Genomic DNA, 24,667 nt, shown 5'->3' with positions numbered 1-24,667 from the left:
ATTACTTGTGACACAATGAAATCAAGGGCCATTATATGTGCTATGGTAAGACATTTCTACACTGTACACAAGCTGTAAGGCACAAGGATTTTGCCAAGTGACCCAGGACACTGAGATTAAATGTCGTGTGATGATCGTAACAGAGACAACGGCAGAAAAAAACATGCAAAATCTTCACTTCACATTGCTTTAAAGCTCTGAAGAAAGAGTTGCAGACCAAGTTAAACTGCTTCCTTGAATGGCTGTGGAAGGCCAGAAATACACGGCTATATAACATGCATATTGCTAAACCGCATGCACTGTCATAAAGGAAGGCACTGCTAATGAAGGCCAAAGCTTGTCCATGCTGTGAAATAGAACCATCGATAGTCAGCCCATGATTTCTGCAAAATAATATCTATTCTTATCATGTTTTCTGCTTGGATGAGCTGGTTATTGCACCACAATTTTCAGAGTTAGACTACTCTGAATCCTCTGTACTATTACTTACAGATCAAAAAATTGCCTTGTTTGGTTACACAACTGTGATTATAATATGATGGGTTATTTATAACGGCTTAATACCCAGAGATTTCTAAGCACGGATAGAACATGTGGTGCCTCGTGTCGTCTTGCTTCCAAGGCGAGCACGTTGCCCCTGAGCTACCCTCCCGAGACTGGTTGCTACTCTCTCGAGGTTGCCATTTATAGTCATTTTCCACCATGCACTTTTTTTGCAGTTAAGTAATTTCGACGTTACCATGTCATAGATGGCGTATTTATTTATTTGAAGATAACACATTCGTGCCACCAGTCCGTGTGCGAAGCATTCAGATAGCTATATAATTAGCTTCTTATAACTGCAACTTGCGAAAAGCAAAATACATAGTCCGAAATGTATGTTTTTTCTACTCTAAATGCTTTTGGAAGTTTTGTCTGCATTGTGAATTTGAGGTATTTAAAAACAGACTAAAACAGGGACTCACCCCCTAAAGTGTGCCTGGAATAAACCTTCAATGAGTTTAGCAATTTTTGTATAGAATTCCAGAAAGACAAATTATTTGTTATTTTTATTCTTTCTTATTTAGGGTCACTGCTCAAAGTATTACACTTGTGAAAGCCCCTGTTCTTTTTTAAGAGGCCTGAATAAAAAAGCCAGCTACTCCAAACACAAAACTGCATGGTGCGAGCCAGTTTCTTTTTTTTCTCCAGAGGGTTAGCAAGGGAGACCAGGGGGTCGCAGCTGCGACCCATGGCGACCCCCACATGACGTCCCTGCTTAACAAATGTTATATGTCTGTTTTTTGTTCTGTTTAAATACTTTTTAATTTCTATATAAGTGCAAACATGCTTTAAAATGCACTATTTGGAGCCATGTATTTCTAAATTTGCTTTGGCAGAACACCCCCCTCCCCCACCCAAATAGTACTTAGAGAGGTTGGGCCTGCTTTGCACTGTGGTGCATGGAACCACTTTAGAAAAAAATCCAAGGGCCACTTTTGGTTCCTAGTCGAGTTTTACATCATTGTGCAACTAAGAAAGGAAAATGCACAGCACCAATATGCATCATCATTCCTATAACAATGAGCCACATATCTTAATTAAAGGCTGATCTTTCACTGTCAGTGCCTGCATGAAGAGAAGAGAGCGACAGAGACATTACAGATTTTTGGCTCCACTTTGATGCCGCCAATAGTAATCCTCAAAAACTGCAACTCAGTCTTTCCTTCTGCTCGTTTACTGACTTTCTCTATGCCTCTTCCTGGGTATTGGTCATCACCCTGTAGGCAGGAGCTGCCGTACGGGAACCCAGAGCTACCAAGAGATGCGACTTTGACTTATTGGCTATTATTTATGATGCATTGTGTTTAAATATGTATTGGATGTGTTCAAATTCTTCCCGAATATCATTCTCAAATCCTCAAAGTTAATGTCACATATACATGTTTGTAAGGCACCAGCTGGCCCGACGAGCCATACCCGGGTTGCACAGGTGACTCCCGCGACATAGGATATTCTAAAATGCAGCTGGCGCTCAGTGGCAAAGGATATTATCCCTTTTATTAGAGATAAATGCGACAGTACCCACTCTGTATACCTATTTTATTTAACTCATATGTTTACTTCCCTAGCTGACCATCTTGCTCCTTTGAAGTCTTTTGGGCTATGTCGTCGCTCATCTGAACGTTGGTTCACTGAATAACCGAAAGATCTCCTGCTTAAACGGAGGCAAGCGGGGCGCAAGTGGTGCTCCACTTACAGTCAAAATGACAAGGTGGTTCTATGTTAAATTACTTAGCAATATCATCAAGCTATCTGTGAGGGCAAATGTGTCTTCTATACCAACAGAGTTGAGATTGCCTTAAATCAACCTAAGGAATTATTTCCACTGATACGGTCACTCTCGTCTAATGTTAGTTCTTTGGCAGGTGTTGTTCCTCGCAAACATTGTGCTACTCTCTGTCCGATTTATTTGTAAAGAGGATTGAGGATATTTGCAATAAAATTCTGTCATCTGGTTTGAGATTGGGTAATCTGGCCCCATCTGTCCAGGCGGTTGCCCCCCTACACTCCTGGTCCACTTTTCATCTGTTTACTCCTGTGGTTATATTAGCTGCTACCAGGGGTCTTAAATCTGCCTCCCCCTTGATCCCATTCCCTTGGGTGTGCTCAAGGATATTATGCCGGATGCTGCAATTTGAGTGGTTTAAGCAGTGAATTCTTCATGTTTGTCCTGCTCCATCCCTGCGGCGTTGAAGTAAGCTCTTGTTATTCCCCTCATGAAAATACCGCTGTTGGTCCTGCTACCCCAGCTAATTTCCATCAGATCTCACTCCTTCCTTTTCGTATGAAGCGTTTAGAATCTTAGATTTTTCCTCTTCTTAGCTCCTTCCTGCAAACCTCTAACTTTGTTGACCCCATTAAGGTGCTATTCCGCGCTGGCCTCTGCGTAAAGAGAATCCTGGATGAACTTATCTGGTTGGTTGATGAGGGGGGAGTTGCAGCACTGATTTTATTAGAAAGCTCTGCTGCTTTCGACACGGTCGACTACTCCCTCTTGATGGATCGCCTGGCTTGCGCAGGACTCTCTTGTCCAGTGCTGTCTTGGTTTGCCTCCTTCCTGACTGATAGAGGCCAATCTCTCTCTCTCTTTCTCCTTTTGGCTCTCACTCTAGATGTCTTTCCTGTTGGGTCCCCTAGGGCTCTGCCTAGTCTCCTATTCTATTTAACATGTAAATTCAGTCTCTTGTTCAACTCATCCACTCCCACACCCTATGCTGTTATTCCTATGCTGATGACACACAGATTATTGGACGGCTTAATCTCACCCAGCCTGATACGCCGTCTCAGTTTAGGGAGTGTCTGGGATGTTGGATGAGCAACAATTGGCATAAGCTGAATGAAGACAAGGCGGAGGTACTGGTGGTCGGCCCCCCTTCCACTTCATCTCTGTGGGCTCCTTCTTTTTGGCCTTGTGTTTTGAGTTCCTTTCCTACAATAGTGTCTGTTGTGAAAGATTTGGACTTTAGCATTTCTGGCTCTCTTTCTACGGAGGCCGAGGTCAGCGCTATTTGTCAGGCTGGCCATTTCCATCTAAAGGTCCACTATAGGGTTTTACCCTTTCTTCCTTCACGTATTCATGCTCTGGTCGTTGCCTCCCTTATTTTAAGTCGCATCGACTATTGCAATTCTCTTTTCCTGGCTCAACCTCTCTACCGCATTGGCCAGCTGCAGCTTCTTCAAAATCTGGCATCTTGGGTTGCGACTGGCACCCCTTACCTTAAATTACAGTTCTCACATTTCTCCGGTGCCTCTTCATTAGCTTCCTGTCACGAAATTGATTGAATTCAAGTCTTTATGCATAGTTCACTGTGCATTTTATGGCCAGGGTGTAGAATATCTGCAGGATAAGCTTGCACCCTAGATCCCTGGGTGTTCTCTTTGGCCATAGGATGCTCATTTTATTTCTCTCCCCCGTTTTGGGGTTAAATAGGATCAGGGGTGGTATTTCTCTGTTACCACTCTCAAACTGCGGAATTCCTTTCGGCTTCTCTTGGGGCTATCGAGAATGATCTCCAGTTTAGGCATTTTTTTAAATCTTTCTATTTTAGGGTTTAGGGTCTTATTTCTCTGGCTGTATCTGTTGTGTTTTTGTGCCTTTGGGTGTATGTGCGCTATTAAATGTATGTAACATAACATAGCATGACAAATGTAGCTCTTGGTAGCCGTTGGTTTCAAGCTAACCAGGCTCTCGTAGGCTAGAAGCAGGAGCTAAATAGCTCCCAGCATTTTCGAACCCTGCCGCTGATAGCACTTATGGGCTGTTGGGTACCCTACATGCGATTTTAAAGAATAACAAGTCGGAGGGGAAAAGGAAAGGGTAAAGCAAGGCAAACTCGCTTTAACACTTGAATTTTCCTCTCCATCTTTTGAACAAGTATACACTGCCTGCAAATTACACTTTGCATGGTATGTTAACTAGTGGAATCCTATGGGATACGCCTGGTATTATGCAGGTGCAAACTCGAAGCAGATTACACAGGAATCCATTTGTTTTATGCCTGCATGAAAATCTCACCAAGCAAAAGTGCATGAAGAAAGTGCACACGAGAAAAATGCAAATGAAAAACAAACATAGAACTGTATTTTTTATTGCACGGTTACAAGACTGGAAAGGAAATGAAGGGAGGGATTCCTTTCAGGGGGTGAAATCATCATTCCGAGCTGCCCTAATTGGAGCCAGATGTTATAAGAGGCAGTTTACTTGGTGAAACTAAAACAGAGATCACTTTCCTTGTAGAGTATTAGCAACTACAAGAAAAAGTGGAGGTTTAACACGGTAAACTGTGAAACACATGGTTAGGCAGGTCGGAGTTGCGAAGCCATCGCCATGCTCATGGCAATGAGACCAATATCTGATTAAAGAGGAGGGTCAGAGCGGGAGAAGGCAAATGCACCCCTGCAAATTCTGAAGCGATTGCAAACCACGTGTTCTGTACATCTACTCGAGAATGCATCACTGGTCTGACCATTATGAGAAAGGTTGCAGAAGCTGATGAGAGCAATTGAGGATATATGGCTGTTTAATAAATAATCTATGTGCATATACATTTTTTTTTCATGCCGGCCTCCTCTGCGGAGTGCAATTCCCATTATCACATTACATACAAAAACATATGATTTCTTTTAATAAAGACGTATTATTCCAATAATATACAAAATTATGCTATACCTCCTTTACTACAACGCGTTCTTACAACAAAAACAGTAAACTGTCTAACAATTCATAAAAAATGGTCTCATAATGCATAATGATTTTTTTGTTATTGCCAGATGTATTTGTTTGACACAGATAGGTAATATCCTATTCTGAGTACCCTCCATGCACATGTTCTGTCTAGCCATGCTCCCAGGGCATAGACATTCCTCGGGGGTCTTATTAACATCATGGGCAATCTCTATAGGAGATTATAATCACGCTCCTTGGGCATAACCATTCCTCAGCTATCTTCTTGAGATCGCTGGCAAATTGATTGGCCAATTCTATTCAAGTCGCGCTGCTCTAGGATTCTCGTTTCATTCATGAAACTGCCCTATTATGTGTGTCTTCTATTGATCCCTTCTTTTAGCCTCTGTAGTTTCCTTGCCTGAAAAAAGCTATTCTTGGAAGCTTTTTAATTACTTTCATTTTTTTTATACACCGTAATAATCCTCTTATCTTAATTGGGTGGGGATTCTTTGTGTTGTTCTAGTTTAACATTCCTCCATCTATTTGGTCCTGCTGGTCCTGGACTATCCCAGGCTCTGTGTCAATGCAATATTCATGCGGCTGTTTAATAAAGTACAGAAAGGAAAGACATAGGTCATAAGGAAGAGGATTATAGAAAGATGTCTCCAAAAAGAAGTCACTAAAAGATTGAAAACTACAAAAATGCACAAGATGGCAGTGGCATTTAACAGGGAGAGGCTTTCTTGACAAAGGAACAAAGTAGATAATGAAGAGATACGAGTACTTGGCCATGTAAGGACACAGATCCTACGACAGCTCAGCTGGATGTGCCTTTATCATTAGATTATTGGCAGAAAAAGCGCAAATTAAGCTTGCAGAGCTGCAGTGCAAGTTCATGTGACCACAACTGCTCTACTAGCCTTATCGATTACCACCTTATCTGTTGGTGACTGGTCTCCAAATATCCATCCAAGGTCTAGATATGCTATTGGCCTGTCACCAGGACATTTGAAATGATTTGGGACAGCAGCAACTAATGCCACCGCTAGCCCAATTTACATTAATACACAGAAGGGTCAGGTAAAACCAAGCACAGTGGATTGGCAGGGCATTAGCAAATGTATGTGAATGGATCACATTTGTGAAATATGATTGGATCACATTTGTGAATGCAGGTTGCGCTAAAATATCTGCGGGTTCTCCACATCCCACTGGTCCAGCTTTGTGAACGGGGCAAAAAGAGACATATAAACCTCCATTTACGTTTAAAATTGCGCTTCTTTGCTCATGCACAACTGCACATGCAAAATAACAACTTACACATCAAACATAGTCCCCTGTTCTCTTTACTCGTGGGATATTATTCCTAATGTCATTGCGTTCAGAACTTTTTTGCACAGTAAAATGTTTTGTTAAAGTGCTAAACCAGGAAGCATTTGCCAAAACTGAAAAGGGGAGGTGAGTGTGCACCACTACCTAGTTTCTGGGAAAGCCTTTATATGGCTCTGCAGCTGAACGACTTGGCTGCTCACTCACTCTGCAAGCTGAGATGACAGCTACTAAAAAGGTGGTGTTCCAAGAAATTGTGTGAACAAGGAATGAAGAGACTGACCAAGTGGTACCATAGTGGTTGCTATGGACATTTATTAAATGATAAACCAAACCTGTCTATCCCCAACTCCAAAGGGGTTTCCCCACCTAAACTAAAAAACTCTGCCCCCCCCAGGAAGTCTGTGTGATTCAAAACAAAAAGGCACCGCCCCCGTCACAAAGTCTACTACTCTAGCCCTGTCACTACACCTTAAAGCCCAGCTACTGTTTGTAATCCAGGAGGATGACTCCCTTCTCTTCCGTCCAAACGGCTCTCATGTTGTTCAAAGCAAAATTTCCATTCAAAACAAAAGTTCCATAAAAGTTCTGGGTTCTCTGTAATCCAACAGAAGATCACCCAAGCACGTAAAGTCCTTGTGGGGCTAGGAAAATGACTCCCTACTCCTAGATGGTTTACCCAATGACTTCCACGGTTCTTAATAAGCTCCCTTCTGGAGGTTTTCACAGTCTGTGGGTTTTGCACAATTCTTGATCCGTCCCCACTGGGATGCCAAAGCTGTTCCCAGGAGTTCTTCCTGACTCTCCAGCACCACACTGCAGTGAAGCTGGCCTGGTTTACAGTCTCAAAGGATTTTCAAATTTTCTGGCTTTTCAAGCCTGAAGAAAATGACAATGATAATGGCTTTCTTCTTATCTTGAAGAAGTTATGGTTGAGGTTTTGAGCTAAAAAGACGGGACTCTTAGCAGGATCTGGTGTTGAACAATCAGCAATGTGTAACAGACTGATGACAGAAGATAATTGGAGCTTGGCTCGGTAGAGCTTCTCTGGATGATTCTGGGGTGTTCCCAGGAGGACCTCTGTCTCTATCAGTGATAACCCTCCTGAGAACTCTGTTCTCGTAGACGATAGTCTCGAAGACACATTGACAGGGTTTGTTTTCTTTGGGTTGTACTTGAAAAGGTAACCCCTTGAATACGGTTCAAGGGGTGTCTGGTTTCCAGAGCGGTAATGACAGACTTTAATCTCATCTTCCATGTGAGGGTTTGCTTTTCACTGTTCTTCATCTTTAGATGTGTTCAGCTAACAGTTCTTTACACCATCCTGGTAGTACAAACGTCTTCTGAGTCTCTCTTAGATTTCCCTTGACACTCTCCCGAACTTTAATAATTTCTGTTACCTGGTACTTGCTGTCAGGAGTCTTCACCGGTTCGGGGTGGGTTTCATGACAGTCAATCGCCTTTTCCCACTCTCGTCAGGTTTTGCTTCTTGAGCTTTGTACAGCTGGCTATTGGGAAGCAGATCCTTGGCTTGACCATCCCTCCTTGTATTGATCGTCCAGCCACAACCTGTTTGGATACTGTTCAGGTTTGTGTAGGTAGCTGTGCGAACGGGTGTGTTAGCGGTTTCCGCTCAGTTGCTGGACCACCGGGTCCACCCACTACAGGACACTCCACCACGACCCAATCTTCATCCTTCTGTAGGGCCAACTCTCGACCGACGGGTTTGATGCTTTCCCTGTGTCTTATGAGCAATGTCCTTATGGTTAACCGGGGTGTTCTGACACTCCTTGTTCGGCTTCACTCTCACTGAATGGCCACCAGTTTTCAGATGTATAGAGTTTGGCGTTCTGCCTCTATGCGGGAGGCCCCTTTTCCCCTCTGCATTTCTGCTTTCTCCATAGCCAACACCCCGTCAGCTTGTGAGACGTCCTTGTGTGTTTCCTTGAACCACACCCTCCACGTCTCCTGCTCGAGCTTCTCGTGCCTGCCTTTGGGAATCCTCTCAGCTTCAATCGCTCTCTGGTTTTTGGTTTCTTTCTCCACCTCTATTGCTCTCGCCTTCTCAGTTTCTTTCTCCAGTTCTCTCCTCTGTACTCTCTCTAGCACTCTCTACAGTACTCTTCCTGGTACCCTTCCTGGTACCCTCCCAATAGCCTTCCTGGACCCTTCCTGGTACCCTTCCTCTGTAATTGATTTCTGTTGCCCTGATATAGTTGGGCCCGCCCTGACTTAACATCCATTCCATTGACTACAGCTGTTCTGGAGTTTTCCCCAGTCACTTGTAGTGTTCTCGAGAGCTTCTTTGTCTCAGAGTTTAATGTTTCACAGTAGCACATGGTTTTAGACATATGTTTAGACCCATAAGGTTCAGGTCCTATCATCAACCTACGGAGCTGGGGTTTAAAGCGGCTGTGCTTACCAATCGCATCTTTATGCCCAGGAGAGGAGCCTCTCTCCATGAGATCCACCCGCATATTACCATCCCTAGGGGATTATTGGTTTGCGGTCTCACCTCCCTAGCCTCGTGGAGAGGGGTTTTCCACTCTGGAGAAGTGACGCCATTTGAAGGATCATCACAAAATTAAATATAATTCTATTGTAACCATGAACTCAGAAGGTGTGTGAACCAATACTGAACAAACTATATGCAAAGCACAGAAGGAGGTGGGGCTTTATTAGGTGGAAACAAAAGTAATTGTCCCAAAAGGTGGCATTTAGAGACTTCATATGTCAGCAATCAGGGCTCCTAGTGTAAGCCCCTTTATTTATCACGTATGGTTGATACAACTCTATTTGAATCCCGAATCTAGACAGAATGTCTAAGGTTTATGATAAAGGTTATTACTATACTTCGTCTGTGAATTTTATCAGAACATATTTATTCAATTATTTGTATTTTATCATATTTCTTTTAAATGATTTTTATAGTAAGCCTTGAGCTGCTGATTGTATTTGAATATAAGCACATTTACTTTTAAGGATTGTTTTCAAATCAGAAATAAAGTTTGACGTACTGACTGAAAGGCTATTAGCAAGGCTACCATAGGCTACCATAACATCTTCCCCACGCTTTCAATAAATATACACTTTTGTCTTTTGGTTGTGGTGCATGAACCTAGACAATGGGCCTCATTACCATACTAGGAATTGTGCTTGTGGGTGCCCTTGCAGCCACCAGGTCTGACCTGATGGCTGTACCGGCACCCGCAAGCAGATCATGATGGTAGCACCGGTACCGTTATAGCGTGGTAATTGCCCATTCGCGGGTGCCGGACCCGGATGTGAGTTTGGAGGTAGCCTACCTCCAACCTTGTAATGAGGCCCAATATCTTGTCCTTTATCTCAAATCTGGCCAGATCACGGATTTAATTGGGGTCAATTGAAACGCTCAAGGTGGATTAGGGAGTTTATTATATCTCAGAGGGAGTCATTCTCAAAGATGAATTCAGTCCTTCTTATGCCGCTGATGTGCAGCAACACACCAGCAGGATGGCACTTGGAGGAAAAAGTAGGAATTGTACTTACCTGAAAGTACTCCCTGAAGATCAAGCCGCAGTTGGCTTCCACAGAAAGCACCTTCTCAAGTCTTCGGCGAAGTATTTGAAGTGCAAACGCGCAGCCAAAACGAAGGCGAGCCACATGCAGCACCCAAATGAAAGGGGTGTCTTTGAGATGTATTCTCCAGGGACTCGTGAGCATACGACTAATGGCAAAGGCATGGCTTACAAACAGAAAACCCTCTATAACGAGTAATGTGCAGAGAGAATAGTTGACGATCTGAAGAACCTTTGTCTTCAATGGGTGAAAAAAGAAATGTAAGCAGGTGGACACACAGGAGGGGCAGCACTGGTGAGGGTGCGCCTCTGCAGGTACCTTGGCTGCATACTCTGAATAAATGTTTTGTTGTGTAACACAGCTCTGATCCTTTCCCTTTAGAGACTAATATCGCGCAAGTATGCAGGAATGGGGATGGAGGCAGGAGTGAGGAAACATATCTTTAGGGAGTGCCTTCATGGAGTGTGTAGATTACAATCACACCCTGGTGCACAGAAAAGTATGTTAAAGCAGATCGTCCATTTGTCTGTTACCTTCTGTTTGTTTGCCAAAAGAAGATAAACATTGGACACATAGGTATGTAGGAATTACCATTTTCCCCATTTAGTATATCTGCTGTTAGGTGGAATTGTTCATAATCTGAGTGGGCAGAATGGATGTTCTTTGCTGTTATTACCAGCCCTGAGTAGATTCAGGTTGAAACGAAGCAAGACTGGAAATATCTCGACATCGACAATCGGACATTTAAAAGTGAATGAACTCGCTTTGTGGCACCTCTGTGTGTCCCGGTGCATTTCATGATGTGTCATGATGTGTATGCTGACGTAATGATATTCTAGGCATCTCTGACATGCAGTACATGCACTCAATGCTGTCTTGGCTTTCACGGGTTAAAATGCAGCCAAGTACCAGTTTGCCATCTGCGGGATTACTGGCACTGTCATGATCGTGACTCCTGCCATTGGTGCAATCTCTGGAAACATCACCACTGCCTGGGAATTTGAAATAAAAACGTGTAACATGTTGCTCCCTTCATCCCTGTTTACAAGTGGATGTTTTTTTTATTAGCATTATATTATACTGTTTTAAGTGGTGGTCCGATCCTCACAGATGGGCAAGACTTGATGACAACACATTGTCGGTAAAGTGACTTTAAGGGCACTATCGCGAGCAATGATTTTATACCCAATGCACTCAAGCGGAGCCTCTTTTGGTGGTGGTAAGGAAGAGATGGAAAACATTTAATGTGGCTCCTACCCATAGGTGGCCCCTATAGGAGGAGTTGCATGCAACCCCTTTGTATGATGGATACAACCTAACCAACCTAACGGGCCAACGCACGCCTGCCTATTGCTCCGGGGAGGTAAGGGTCTTTGTGTGATATTCCGTCAACTTTGTAGGCATCGCCCATTAGAACATAGTTGCTATTAAAAATGTAATCTTCCCAAAATGAATTACAGTACTGCTTTCAGTAACCTGAAGGGTTAATAGTCAAAAAGTCGAATCCAATAATGTCGAAAGTCAAAAAGTCGAAAACAAAAAGTCGAAAACAAAAATGTCGAATTTTTTTTTTTGGTTGCTTTTTTTTTTAAATGGGGGGGTTCCCCCCAGCCCCCCCTTTTTTATTTATTTTTTTGTTTTGCCCCTTTTTTTTTACCCCCGGAGCCCCAAAAAAATTTATAAATAAAATAAAAAATTCGAAATTTTTGTTTTTTGACTTTTTGGATTCGACATTTTTGTAATTCGACATTATTGGTTCGACATTATGACTGGACACCACCTGAAGTGAGACCAGCAACTGATATGCAGGGTCTGCCAGGGCTAGTGCCTCACCATACAGAGATATCATGTTATCGTAGGCTGATTTTTCGTCTCTAATTGGCTGGTAGAGCAACTGATGATTGGAAGGGGTGCCCCAGTTCACAACTGCACATGGTTTGGTGAATGAAGCAGCGTTTGTTCGAATCCCTGCCTATTGTTTGTCAACACCATGAATCCTTTTTCACTTGTCATTGTGCATTTTTGACTTTTTATCAACAGTCATTGTTTTTTTTAAACAGTCTTGTTTTAAGCACCACATTTTATAAACCAAATGACAATTTTAAAGGATTTAAAAAGTTGAACATACTTTCTTTGACCAAGTTACCTGGATTAAGTCTTGCCACCTGGAACCACTGAGTAAAAAAAACGGTCAGGTTTCGCAATATGACATGTGATGAATTTCAATGGCGATCGTTTGCATATTTATGGGTCATTATGAAAAGGTGACTGGATTTTACTATTCACTGGATGAACAAACCAAGAGCAGATCTGGAGCCTACTTTGCACGTACTGGTCTGAGGAGAGTTTGTCGAACTGCTGATGATCTCTGAAGATTCAGCACTGAACTGCGGAGGACATGGCACTCATGTCCTGCACAAGACCTACCAGTTGCAGATGATCTGGATGGCCAGATCTTAGCAGCACCCACTTTAATTTCAGGCCCGTATTGCAGTGCCTTAATATAATTACAGCCAACTGGTTACCAAAGCCATACCCTAGACTTATGTGTTTTCATTAACTCCAATTTTTGAGTGCTAGTTTTGGTCGACCTCATTTAGTTAGTTCTATTATTTTTTTAAGGGGGTCTCCCATACTTCCTCCCCAGGCCAGCCCACACCTCCCCAGCCTTTCCCCTACACACACATACACACAAACACACGTGTTATGCCACCCCGTGCTAGCGCATGCAACTGTTGAGATTAAGACGAATTGTATATGTAGTTTCAGAAAATGTCGTTCCTTAATAACTCTTGAATCCTTCCATGAAAATATTGGAGAAAATTCCACAGTCAATTTTCGTGGCAGCCGCCCCTGCCTGGAACATTTCTTAATTCATTTTAGGTTGCTTCATATTGTTAAAAATGATCATTTTGATAAATGTTTTAAGAAGCTTTTAACATGGGTTTTTCTCATAGGAAAAACAAATGTTTAGGCTCAAATATCTCAAAATTTGCTGCTGCGTATGTGTGAGTATGTGTGCGTGCATGGTAGATTAACGTAAGGTTTAAATGTCCAGAAATGTATGATGCTTGTGTGGTGCGTGAAATGTGGATACATTTTAAAATGCATACATTTAAAAAATGACAACCTCCATTTTCACAATTTATTTTCATTGTAACAACCCTTAGTGGAAAACAGGTGCATGTCAAATATTGTGCCACTAGACGATTCCAATTTAAAGATATGTGGGCAATTTTCTTTCCTCCCAGGAACATCCACATCTTAAAAATGTCATTTAAACTTGTTCTTTTTCAAATATAAGACCATCCATTCAAAACTTTGAAAAATCCCCATGTAAGGTCGGCTACCTCACAATTTTACTGTGCATTCATTTCTGAATTTTTCATGGAAGGGTTGCAAAGTTATGAAAAAAAAAGATAATTTTCTAAAACTCCACAGACAATCACACGTAACCTTAATTAATGTATATATATATATACGTATATATATATGTATATGTATATATATATATATATATATATATACATTTTTTTTTTATTTATTCTTTTTTTAGGCTGCTCTACCAAAATGAATTCGAGAAAAATCACCAGTCAAAATCTGAAGTGAACGGAGCCACCATTAAGCGTTAGACCATCTATTCCAACCAGTCTTTAAGCTAATCTAGTCCTTGGCGATTAACCATGGCTCCTCACCTATTGCTTGATCTAGCTCAGCGGTATCCAATTAATTCATCCAGCTCTTCGAGTCCCAAACCACATCTTTCAATCCGCCATCTCCCTCACGCACGCACGCCCCACGTACGGGACGTTCGTTGGCATGCTCAACGCCTGGAGTCGCAGTCCCTGAATGCACTTGGAGTGTTTCGGTGCACAGTGTGTACATCTGCAACAAAGGATGGCACTGTGGAGGCACCCACACTGAGTAAACACAGTCCCTGCCAAACCACAAATGAAGGGAAAAGGTTAGGTACACTGAGAAAGTTATTAATTTAAGTACTGCATATTCGGGCTCTGTGATCTATTAGCTACTGTGCAGAATGGAGAGCGCTACAGCTTTCACCAGCAAGCCTAAGGAATCTTTTGTAATCCGTATCAGGGGAGTCCTTCCTTTCCATAGAAGCCACACTCATTTTTATTAGTAAATTTAATCTCCTACTCCAATATACCTCCGTGACTTGACTTCTTCCTTTCTTCGCTCCTAAACACAGGGCTCATTCCTTACCTCCGGATGTGCACGTGGAATGATATGATATGATATGGCATTTATAACACACCTATACACAAGTGTTACAATGCGCGACGAGGCAAGCAAGGGGGAACAGAGGGAGGACAGAGACAACGATCTTACTAGGCCTGGTGACATTGAGATTGCGCAGGTGCAGAGGAAGGGGCAAGGGGAAAAGTGCGAGGGGGAGGGGCAGTGCAGTACATGGGATCGACAGTAGAAATAAATAGAATATATAAAAGAACACAGAATTATGCCAACTCAGCGTTCTTCCTTCAGATGGCGGGTCCAGAGCCAGAGCTTCTTGACAGACAGGGGCACCTACTTTGGGTGCTCCCAGTGTTTCTCCTTCTCGCTATGTCATATGCAGAACACAGTAATCTCCTTTTTCTAAGAAGGAGATATTTATTGGCCAGGTAAAGGCTTGCATTGAAAATATGATGGATAAGGGCCCCTTGTCTATAAGATATTGCTCCATCGTTTTCATTCCCAGTGGAGTGGTACTCTTTTCTGGTTGCGGCAGTAACTGAAACCCATGAAGACCCTTTCAGCACTGAGTTCCACAGTAGTGCTGGAGCGCGCTTAGAACTTTGGTGATACTCCCATCACTGGTGCCGACCACACATTGTCAGACCCACCCTGACTCTGCACCCCCTAAAGCACTGGGGACACAACAAATTCCCTGCTTGATTCAGGTGCATCCATAGGACCCACCAGACCCTTCCAGGACCCCGCTACAGGCATCTTCTGTACGGCGAAGACAAAGATCACAACTACATGGCTCTTCTTGCTGAGCGAGTGGGCAGCTCTCGGGAGCAACGCTGATAAATCGCTGATGTGATGGTAAATTACCAGTTCTATGACATTTATTTGCTTTTTGTAGGGTGCCTAACCAAAAGACCGATTTTTGCAGCCGACAAAAATAGAAGAAAGGGAATGTCTTCGCCTTGCACCATGTTCCTCCCTTCATTCCTGTTTACTGGTGGATGTTTTTTTTTAATTACCATTATATTGTACTGCCTTAGGTGGTGGTCCGAGCAACAGAAATGGGCAAGACCTGATGACAACATATTGGCGTAGACTAATTGCACTCACTACATTTTTTGTCTATGTTTGAGGCCTACTTCATTTGATCCAAACCCAGGCCATGCCCAGGCTGGCCTGTGATCAGCATGTGTGTGCCACTTTGTGTTTCTCCTTTTAAAACGTGCTGTGAGGAAGTGAAGCATCCTGGGGATGTCTCGTGTTAGTGCAATCCCCATGAACATGGCTTACTTGGTGTTAGGAGTGGAGGACTGCCGTTTCCGGAAGCCCTCCTCTTTCCTGCATTGTCAGACCTGCGGCCCCATCTCCTTTGACCGCCTAATGACTATGAAAAAGCCAAGCTCATGCTCCCGTTGTTGAATATTCCTTCAGCAGCTCGTTGCATAGCCAATGGCCTTTCTGGGCATCCTGTTGGACACGTGTATGCCTTTTTTCATCATTACCTGCCTGGCACATTTTTCTTTGATTGCATAAACGTACAGAAACATTTGTATAAACCTTTATACCTTTACCCTGCCAACACCTAGGCCATCACATCGCCCCTCGCACCGCCTGACACGCTAGACGTGGCCTGCCCCTCTCCTCCCGCCCTTCTCCTCCCCGCCACCTGGTACAGCTGTATCCCTCCTCTGTGCCCCCCCTCTGTATCCTACCCCCCTGTACATCTGTTCTGTTGTTACCTCTGAAAAGTGCTCCGTTATGCATCTGTAATGTTGCATATCTCTTTGAAGCTCTCTCTTATGCATCTATATTGTTGCATACCTCTGTAAAGCGCTCTGTTGCTTCTCGAAGCTAGGTCTTCGCTCAATAAATACCTTGATGAAAATAATGGGCCTCATTACGAGTCACCCGGTATTGAAATAACGGTGGCGGTAAACCCGCCGCCACCGTTGTTTCCATGCCGGGCGATCACAACTCCTGCAGGCGGAGGTGTCAAACCCGCCAGGTCTGACCTGGCGGGTTTAACACCACCCGTCTGCAGGCGGACGAGGAAACACCGGCACCATCACGAGATGGTGCCGGTGTTTCCACTTCCCCATTCCCATTGAGTCCTATGGGACTCAATGGGAATGGGGATTTACCGAATTTCGCCTCCGGAATTCCCGGTTCACCGGAGTCGTAATGCCCCGGTAATTCTGGGAATCACGGAGGCGGAATGGTGATAAGAGTCCGACGGTAACCTGCCGGTTTTTCCGGCTCGGTTACCGCCAGAGTCGTAATGAGGCCCAATGTTTTAAAGCATCACTTTCTATTTTCCAATGCTAAAAGGAGTTGACAATGAAGGCTACACTCCTTTATCAAACAAAGAATCTCAATGCAATTAGCAAAGTATCTGTGTGAGTTTGTGGTGTTCATGCAAACAGTGTAGGCATTACCCCGGGAGGCAAGGGCCGCATTCGGAGTCCTTCTCTGCATTGCCAGTAGTCAGTACAGTGGCCCGGAAGAAGCCTTCGCAGTCCTTGTGTCGTCTACACAACTGGTATCCTCCTCTTGAATACTTGCCAGACGGGCAGGGAGTACACCCATAGTCTTCATCTTTTGTTCCATAGCCACAGTTCTGTAAAACAGGAAGGGTAGAGAGAAACAGCATTCACCTTTGTTCGAAGTGATACCTCCAAGCAATAGGATGATATAATATGCCTTCAAACACTACACGGACCTTTTTGCTCAACACCGAAATTCAATTTTGCAACAGCTCTTAAACGGCAAGCTACCTTTGCTGAAAAGCAAATGTAGCTCTTTGTTAATGACCGTTGTAAGTGTTTCATCTCACAAGCTTCTGCAATCCCCATACAGGAACACAGCACCAAAAGCCTGGACGAGAACCCGATGATGCAAGATCACAAACGAGAAGTAGGGAGTCAACACACAAGAGCCTTTGTTTTTAATTTACCGGGGCTGATTGTTATATGTGAGCAAATAGAACAATGCAAACATACACTGATGATATATATCACCAGAACTCGAGACTATCTTTTGTAGTATATGCTACTGAAAAAGTGTATTTCAGGTTTCTGGTTGACACCATATACCCATGCAATGTAACGCAACTTACAGTTACCTGGGGGTGCACGCACACATTACCCAGAACAAATAACACAATGGCAAGATTATTGCAGTGAACGTAAATGAACCCAGCATCTTTAGAGTGCAAATGCGTCATGTGTTCAATGAATGTGAAGTAAAGAGGGGGATAGAGAGTATAGCAACGTATCAGAAACACCCCAGAGGAATCACAGCCATGCTGGGCAATTCCACCGCTTTGGGGGACATTTGCTAAATGGTTACCAATTTGATGGGGCGTATACATCTCAACGGTAGAGTAATGTCCAATCAGGCTAAAAGGTCTCTGGGGTGTTTACAATTTCATGAATAGGAGAGCGTTCCCAGTGTCTCTCGCTGAGCAGCAGCTACGTGTGCGAGGGCTTTACTGATGTGCGTAGAGATTTTTGTTTTTTGCAACAGCACAAAAAACGTACGAAATTCTGGCATCCTGCTCCGATTACATAATGATGCCCGCCCCATAGATTAAGATTAAGAAGTATATGCTCAAGCATTACCATTAAATTGTTTGTTCTTTTTTTTTTACCGCTAAAAAGTAATTGTGACTTTGCCTGATGCATACTGCATTTTGGATTTGATGCAAATTACAGTGCTAATGACAGCTTAATTTGAGTTCAAAGATCTTCCATATAGCGGATTTCAGCTGTGGGGGGCGCCATGGTGCCAATTTCTTCCCCAACACCTAGGTCCACACAGCCTCCACTCCCCACCCTGCCTTATAGTCAGTGATCTGTTCCCCACTGTTTCCTCCCCTGGTTGCTTGTAGATCCCTTGATCTGAACTGTGCCTGTGTCTTCCCTTCCTGTCCAGGCAATAGACACAGAATTGGTGCCCATTGCCTTTGAGAGTGCCTCATGTTCCCAGCCCATGAATCAATAGGACAAAGGTGAAGCGCAATAGTGCTCAATGGCGGCAGGTGAAGGTCAACAACAGTGGTTTACTGAAAACGGTAGCAATTTAGTATCCAGCTGAAATGCAGGAAGAGAAGAAACAGGGGAAGACTATTCAAGATTTAGTGACTATCCCGTTAAAAGGGTACTCAAACAATGAGTCTGCTGGGACTAACTGCAGAACAGGACTTCATAGGGCCTCATTCTGAGTACGGCGCTAACCAATGGCGCTATTAACGCCTTGGTTGACGCCGTACCCGGACCGGCAGCGCCTTGGTGGATGGCGGAATCACCGCCCCATTCCAAGGTTGGCGGGGCGGTAATTCCCCATTCACCAAGGCTATTCCCCTTTCCCAAATGTGCCCCCATAGGGCTCAATGGGAATGGGGAAGATGCAAATAACGGTGACCGTTCATTACGGTCACCGTTATTGGCTTGGAGGCCCCTTTGCGCCCTCGACTTTAACACCTGCTCAAAGCAGGCGTTAAGGGCGAGGGCGCTGAGGGAACTCGGAGTATGGCGGTAAGGGATTACCGCCACCGGTCTCGTTACCGGTGGCCGCTATCCCTTACCGCCATACTCGGAATGAGGCCCATAGTCTTATAATGGTGAGTGTTACGCTGTCAACAACGACCTGTTACTGTTGCCACTCCAAATGGCACATGAAAGAATGATGTGCCAATTTTGACATGCACCAGGGCATGATATGAAAAACAGAATTTTTCCTCAGGAGTCTAAGGTGGCAAAGATGGGATGTCAGCAGGGGATCACGCTGAGGCACAATACACCAGGAGTGCAAGGAGAAGGTTCGGGGGAATGGCTGCTTATTTTGGGCCCATCTGGCTATTTTGGGCCTGAACTGCCATGATCTCTAGTCAGCATAGTCAATGTTGAAGCATTATGGGAGATGTAGTTCAAAACATCTGGAGGACCTCGTAACATATAACCATGATTTAGGGTATGCAGTAAGGTGGGTGTAGATAATATCAGAACAACAGCTGATGTTTAAGGGTGGCCCGATATATAGATTGCGGCAAAATGGGGGCACCAGGGGAATTCAGGGAGTGCTGGTCATGCTGTTGGAAGTCAGAGATGGGGTTGTAAGAGGTGAAAGGAATCATGACATTGCCTCTGTATGCATTTCTTCTGTATGTCCAAACATTGACAAATTGCAGGGCATGGCAAAAACGGAGAAGGTGGAGACATTTATTAGACTGGGTCCAAGGAAGATACATTAGACGAAATCTCTTAAGACATAAAGCTTGAATGGACTACATTGCATACAGAATTACTAAACTAACAGAATCAAAGGATCACATGCATGACTTCCGCAAAAAGGTAATTGCAATTTAATAGTTTTTGACGGTTATGAAATGGACTCGATGGAAAAGTCGCATTGTATTTCCTCAGAGCAACGCTATTTTGCAATTCTGACAGTATTGCACGCGAGAGCAGCATTCTCTCCAAATGTACATTGAATTGGTATGATTTTGCCTGTTTGATAACCTACTTAAAAAGAAACATTAACCAGGCTGTGTGAAAGACAGCATAACCCAAAAGTATATTTGCTAACTAGTAAGTTCCGCTGATGTACTTTATGTAAATCAACCAGCTAAAACAAAGGTATGTTTGCCTGGATGCCTTGTTAATCTGGCCAGTGTTTACAGGATTAGAAGGCACATGTGGAACTATTTGGATGTTGGCCAAGCAAACAAGTCAGGTGTACTTAATACTTCTGCTCTATTCCCTATTGATGCCTACATCAGGAGGAGTTCTGCTGCAGAAGTGCCATTTTTGTGGCGTCTGCAACCGAATAGGGCCAGATGCAATGATTGTCGGGCTGTAATCCCCCCACCCCTTCCTCCCCAGTGCCACTCTGCAGTTGGTGCACTAAGCAGTCACCTGGAATTGCCTTACTGAGGAACTGGCCCTGGGGACACATGCAATTAGTATGAGACATTTCTCTAAGTCATCACTGCCCTCCATAGTGTAGTCTGAGTGTTGTTTATTCCTCCTTCCTACATTAAGAATGCCATTGAGTCTGGCTCTGAGCCTGTGCAGTAGCAACTGGAGCAGTTACAGGAATTCCTATCCTATCACCATGGCATAAAATACAAAAGGGGTATTCCATCCAGGTAACTAACACAAACAGGTACCCCACCACGGAAGAAACCCTGTGCCAGGCAACACGTACAGCAGACGTGGAACGACAAAGGATGTTTTGTGTGATAAGTAGCCAATAGTGCATAGTGTATGTGTTGGGGCTAGGTGTTCTCTCGTTGTCTTAAAAGGAAAGAGGCAGCAGTGTAATGACCACGCCTTTGCCTGCCATTTTGATGTCACATGCACCAACACGACGTTACAGCAGGGGGAAAAAACATTCCACTAACACCTAATTCATTTTAAAATAGCAGTGGCAGGAGCCTTGCTGCTACCTTTTCCACACTTCTCGTGCCACTACCATCTCATCTCTACCTCCACCTGGCCTTTAGGGTATAAGGGCAGCAGAGAAAAGGCTGGACCATGGTGAGGAATTCGACCATCTGCACGGGGGGAGTGCGCTCGCCTGGGCTTTTTTGATTTTTTAGTAATGAAAATGAATGATGGGAGACCAACCTCCGAGAAATGTATGCTGCCATTCCGCACCCATTTCATCTGCTTCCCGCACAAAGCGCATAGTCACGTCTACTCCAGGAAGACACAGCGTACAGGTGCTGTCATCCCCTGTCATATTCAGCTGGAATGTGATAGCTCTGGGTACATCAAAGCATTCCAAGAAGGGAGAAGGCACAGCTTCCTTCAGCCACGGGCAACCTAATTTAAATATCAAAGACCCCATGGATCTGCTTTCCCTTTATATAATCCGGCTGGTGGCAGTGCATAATAACGAGATGAGGCAAGCCTGAAGGGGCTTGGTTGCTGGACAGACAACACGAAAGGCGAGGATAACACCCCTTTGGGATGCAATGTATCAGCTTGAGGCTAGTTCCCACCTCAATGTATGAAAGGCAGTGAATTACCTGTCTGGGTCCAGCAGTTACAGGAGGTGCCCCTGCAGGGCAGATCCCTTTCAGAGGGGAGAAGTATGTGATTTGGGGGGATAAGAAGTCTGCTCTCACTACATACTTCAAGGGAAACCTGCACTTTAATCAAGAGTCACAGAGGGCTCAGTTAACCAGAGAGACAGTTTTATCTACAACAGACAGGAAGATGGGTGGCACTTAGGTATATGTTGTCACACCTTGGCTGTCCTGTTGCAGAGCACTCTGGTCCTGACCTCATGCATAAAAGAAGATCGTTGGCGGGGACCCAGGAGTGGTCCATTAAGGTAGGCTCAGCCTGCACCAATCACTGGGGCCCATTTGGCTTTAAAAGAGGGCTGAACCCCTCACTTAGCAGATCATCCGACGACTTCGAAAGGAATAAGAAGAAGGACTCATTTGGACCTGAACTGAAAGTACAGTCTACTTTACATCTTTCTCTAGTGAAGGAAGGCTAGGAGTTCCAAGAGGGCAGCAAGATCCCTCCCTTAAACATCTCCCAGGGAACAGAGAGAGAGATACCAGACTCAGAGGACCCGTCCAGCAGCTCCAGAACCGGTATCCAGCCAGCACACAGCGTGCCCTGCTAGGGTCTGCCAGCAAGCTTCCTGGGTGGGAAGTGCCGGAGAGTCTCTGGAGAAAGGACAAGGCTGTTGCCTGCAATCACTCTCCTGAGCTTTGGGCCTTCCGCCTTGAAAGGAAGATACGAGCTCTGCGAAGAAGCTATGAGGAGTGCCACACAAGCATCATCCAGCGCCCATCTTTTAAGGACCTTTTTGAGACAGTTGAGTCCTCGAACTGCATCCAGCTGCACCGCTGACTGTTGTCACGTCGCAGTCACAAGAGCAGTCGGAGCTGCCTCAACCAGCATTCCAGATCTGCCAACCAGCACAGAGACAACGATTCTTGGCCCTGAGCCGCCGGACAGCCTGCAGACGTCCGTTCAGCCTCGCTTGCCGACCTGCCTGGTACCTGCAGCTGTCTCCACCACTAACTCTGTCTCAAGGGCTGTAAAGAGCCCGGGAAACACCTTGACGCTGTCGAGTACCAAGACCTTCTTCAGCACCAGGTACATTGTGGTTCTGCCCTCCTGGTGCTTCTCCGAAGGCTCCTAGAGACAGTTACGGCCCTTTGCCCCCTTGGTGCTGGAACCAAATAATCTTGAACAGTAATACTGATTACTTTACCAACTACCCTCCTGTCAGTATCCAGAGTGCATCCCTGTCCTTCGTGAAACTGTCTGTCCTCGGTGTTCCTTTACAGGGTGGGTCGTATATTTAGTATGCTAAAACTGTCTGTTGTAGTAATAATAAAGTAGATATTTTTATACAACCTTGACTGGACAGTGCCTTTTATCATTCGGTAATAATTGTATTTTCGCTGTGTTGCAACTAACCAACGATCCACGACCTTGCGGAGATAAGCCTGACGTTCCTTCCATGTTACCAAAATTGGACAAGGAGGTTTTATAATTTACGTGTTTTCCAATCTGTTCGGATCCCTTCTGGTGTATTACAGGTGTGGGGTTGATTAATGGTTTAAAAACCGATATTCATCCCTTGACCACTGGTGCCCCGGAAGGTAATTCGTCACAACCATGCACCTCAGCGTCTCTCTCAGAACGAGGTGCTGCCCTACATGGTCCTGCTTTGCTGCACCTTCACATAACGAAAGCGCGGAGTAGGAGGTATTTTCTTTGTAATTTGAGAAAAGGTAGGAGGGTAGAGAGGATAAACAAGGTGCATTTTTTATGTTGTTATAGGCAGTATATAACTTCTCTCCTCGGCACTGGCAAGTTTGTCTATGAAGGCAAAGCCGAGGGAGAAAGAAAAACTGCGGACAGAAGTGTGCACACAACATCGCCTTATGAAATCCTTTGACAACAACATCTAGCCGTTTACCAACTCATGGATCCGAGGTGTTGAAGACAACTTGGACCGTGCTCTTACTATGACACATTTGGGGTATGAAAACGGCAAACATTCGAGATATTGACGGCAAGTGCCTCGATTCTAAATTGATGATGGACCAGGATTGTTTTCCTGCTTTCTTTTAATAAGAATATTGTCCAACTAAATGTGTGTTATGACTCACATCGCTAAAAAAGGCTAACAGGGTCCACTCACCTTATATGGCTCTTCCCCTGGCCCACACTCTGGGCAGCTGTGGCACATCCCAGTGGTTTGGTTATAATATTCATTTTCACCACAGTTCGAGTACTCAGAATTGGCTGAGTATACCAGAGTGATCTGTGAGCAAAGGAAATACAAGTTAATGACTTCCCTACATTGGAACAAACAATACATCAAAAGGTGGCCATTTTGCCAAAAGAGTCCTGTGATTAAGAGATTCATTGTGAAAAGTAGCTGTCATTGACAATCTTTCCTTTTACAGTGACACAGGAGAGTGAATGGTGATAAGATATCAGAGGAAATGTCAGTGAGCTCATCTCACAAATTAGACCCTCAGGGCCCGATTCATGGATTTTTTGGCACGGTTCAAACTGTCGAAACACAGAATGAGATAAAAGTAAACCAATCTTGTTAATGCTATATTTTCTTTTTCTTTTTGAGTTTTGTTACATTTTGCTTGTTTGTTCTTGAAATAGAGGAGACTTTTCCAACATTTGTGCAAAATTGATCTTTAAATCCCTCATCTATCCAATTTCTGCATGGTGTTCTTGAATTTTGGGATTTATGTCTTTGTTTTGGACAAGATAATGCAGTTTACTTGAAATGAGAAGTTATTGGGACACAGGGAGCACGGAAGAAGTATTAGTTCATTGATATTTGGAATAATTTGCAAATTGGCCTTTGGGTAAAGCAAGGCTGAAACAGGGAGTAGAGAAGGGAGAATTTGTGGCATTTGAGTAAAGGACTGGAAAGAGCAGAAATAATGCTTCAATGTTGCAGATGGTGTATTTCTTAAGGTGCAACCCATTCACCAAGGCAGAGGTGTGGCCTAACATTCAAGTAAACTGTTATGATTCAAGATGCATGAGTCCTCCCTATTTACTGCCAAAGTCAAATCGATTCCAGGGAACCCAATAACATGTTTTTCTTAGAATATGACATTTCAGTTTAAAAGTCACAAAAGTGCAGCACCACCTATTAACCATCCCTGGAACTATACCTTCATATCAGACCCACTTAGCAATGCACCAGGGATATGCAAATTAGCCAAAAGGCGTGACCTTTTTTCCCCATATGAGGAAATTGTCATTATCTTATAAGGTAATGTCCTTTATATCTAGCCTTATCAAACCAAGACTGACAACAGGAAGAAGGGCATTGCCTGGCTTTTTT

The 24,667-nt window shown here is 44.1% G+C and overlaps 1 protein-coding gene across 4 annotated transcripts in view; it reads right to left on the bottom strand.

The window, feature by feature from the left end:
- Positions 1 to 24,667, bottom strand: part of EDAR (ectodysplasin A receptor) — a 552,426-nt gene that overhangs the window by 334,775 nt on the left and 192,984 nt on the right. For all 4 annotated transcript variants that reach the window (XM_069636867.1, XM_069636871.1, XM_069636869.1 and 1 more), the window contains exons 3-4: positions 23,489 to 23,611; positions 16,744 to 16,925 (exon numbers count right to left, since the gene is read on the bottom strand). In XM_069636867.1, coding sequence (XP_069492968.1) covers positions 16,744 to 16,925; positions 23,489 to 23,611 — 305 coding nt within the window. The remainder of the gene's footprint in view (positions 1 to 16,743; positions 16,926 to 23,488; positions 23,612 to 24,667) is intronic.

This window comes from Ambystoma mexicanum, chromosome 7p, assembly GCF_040938575.1.
Source record: "Ambystoma mexicanum isolate Mex_15411 chromosome 7p, UKY_AmexF1_1, whole genome shotgun sequence".
Taxonomy (NCBI): domain Eukaryota; kingdom Metazoa; phylum Chordata; class Amphibia; order Caudata; family Ambystomatidae; genus Ambystoma; species Ambystoma mexicanum.
This window is presented reverse-complemented; position numbering and strand designations above follow the sequence as displayed.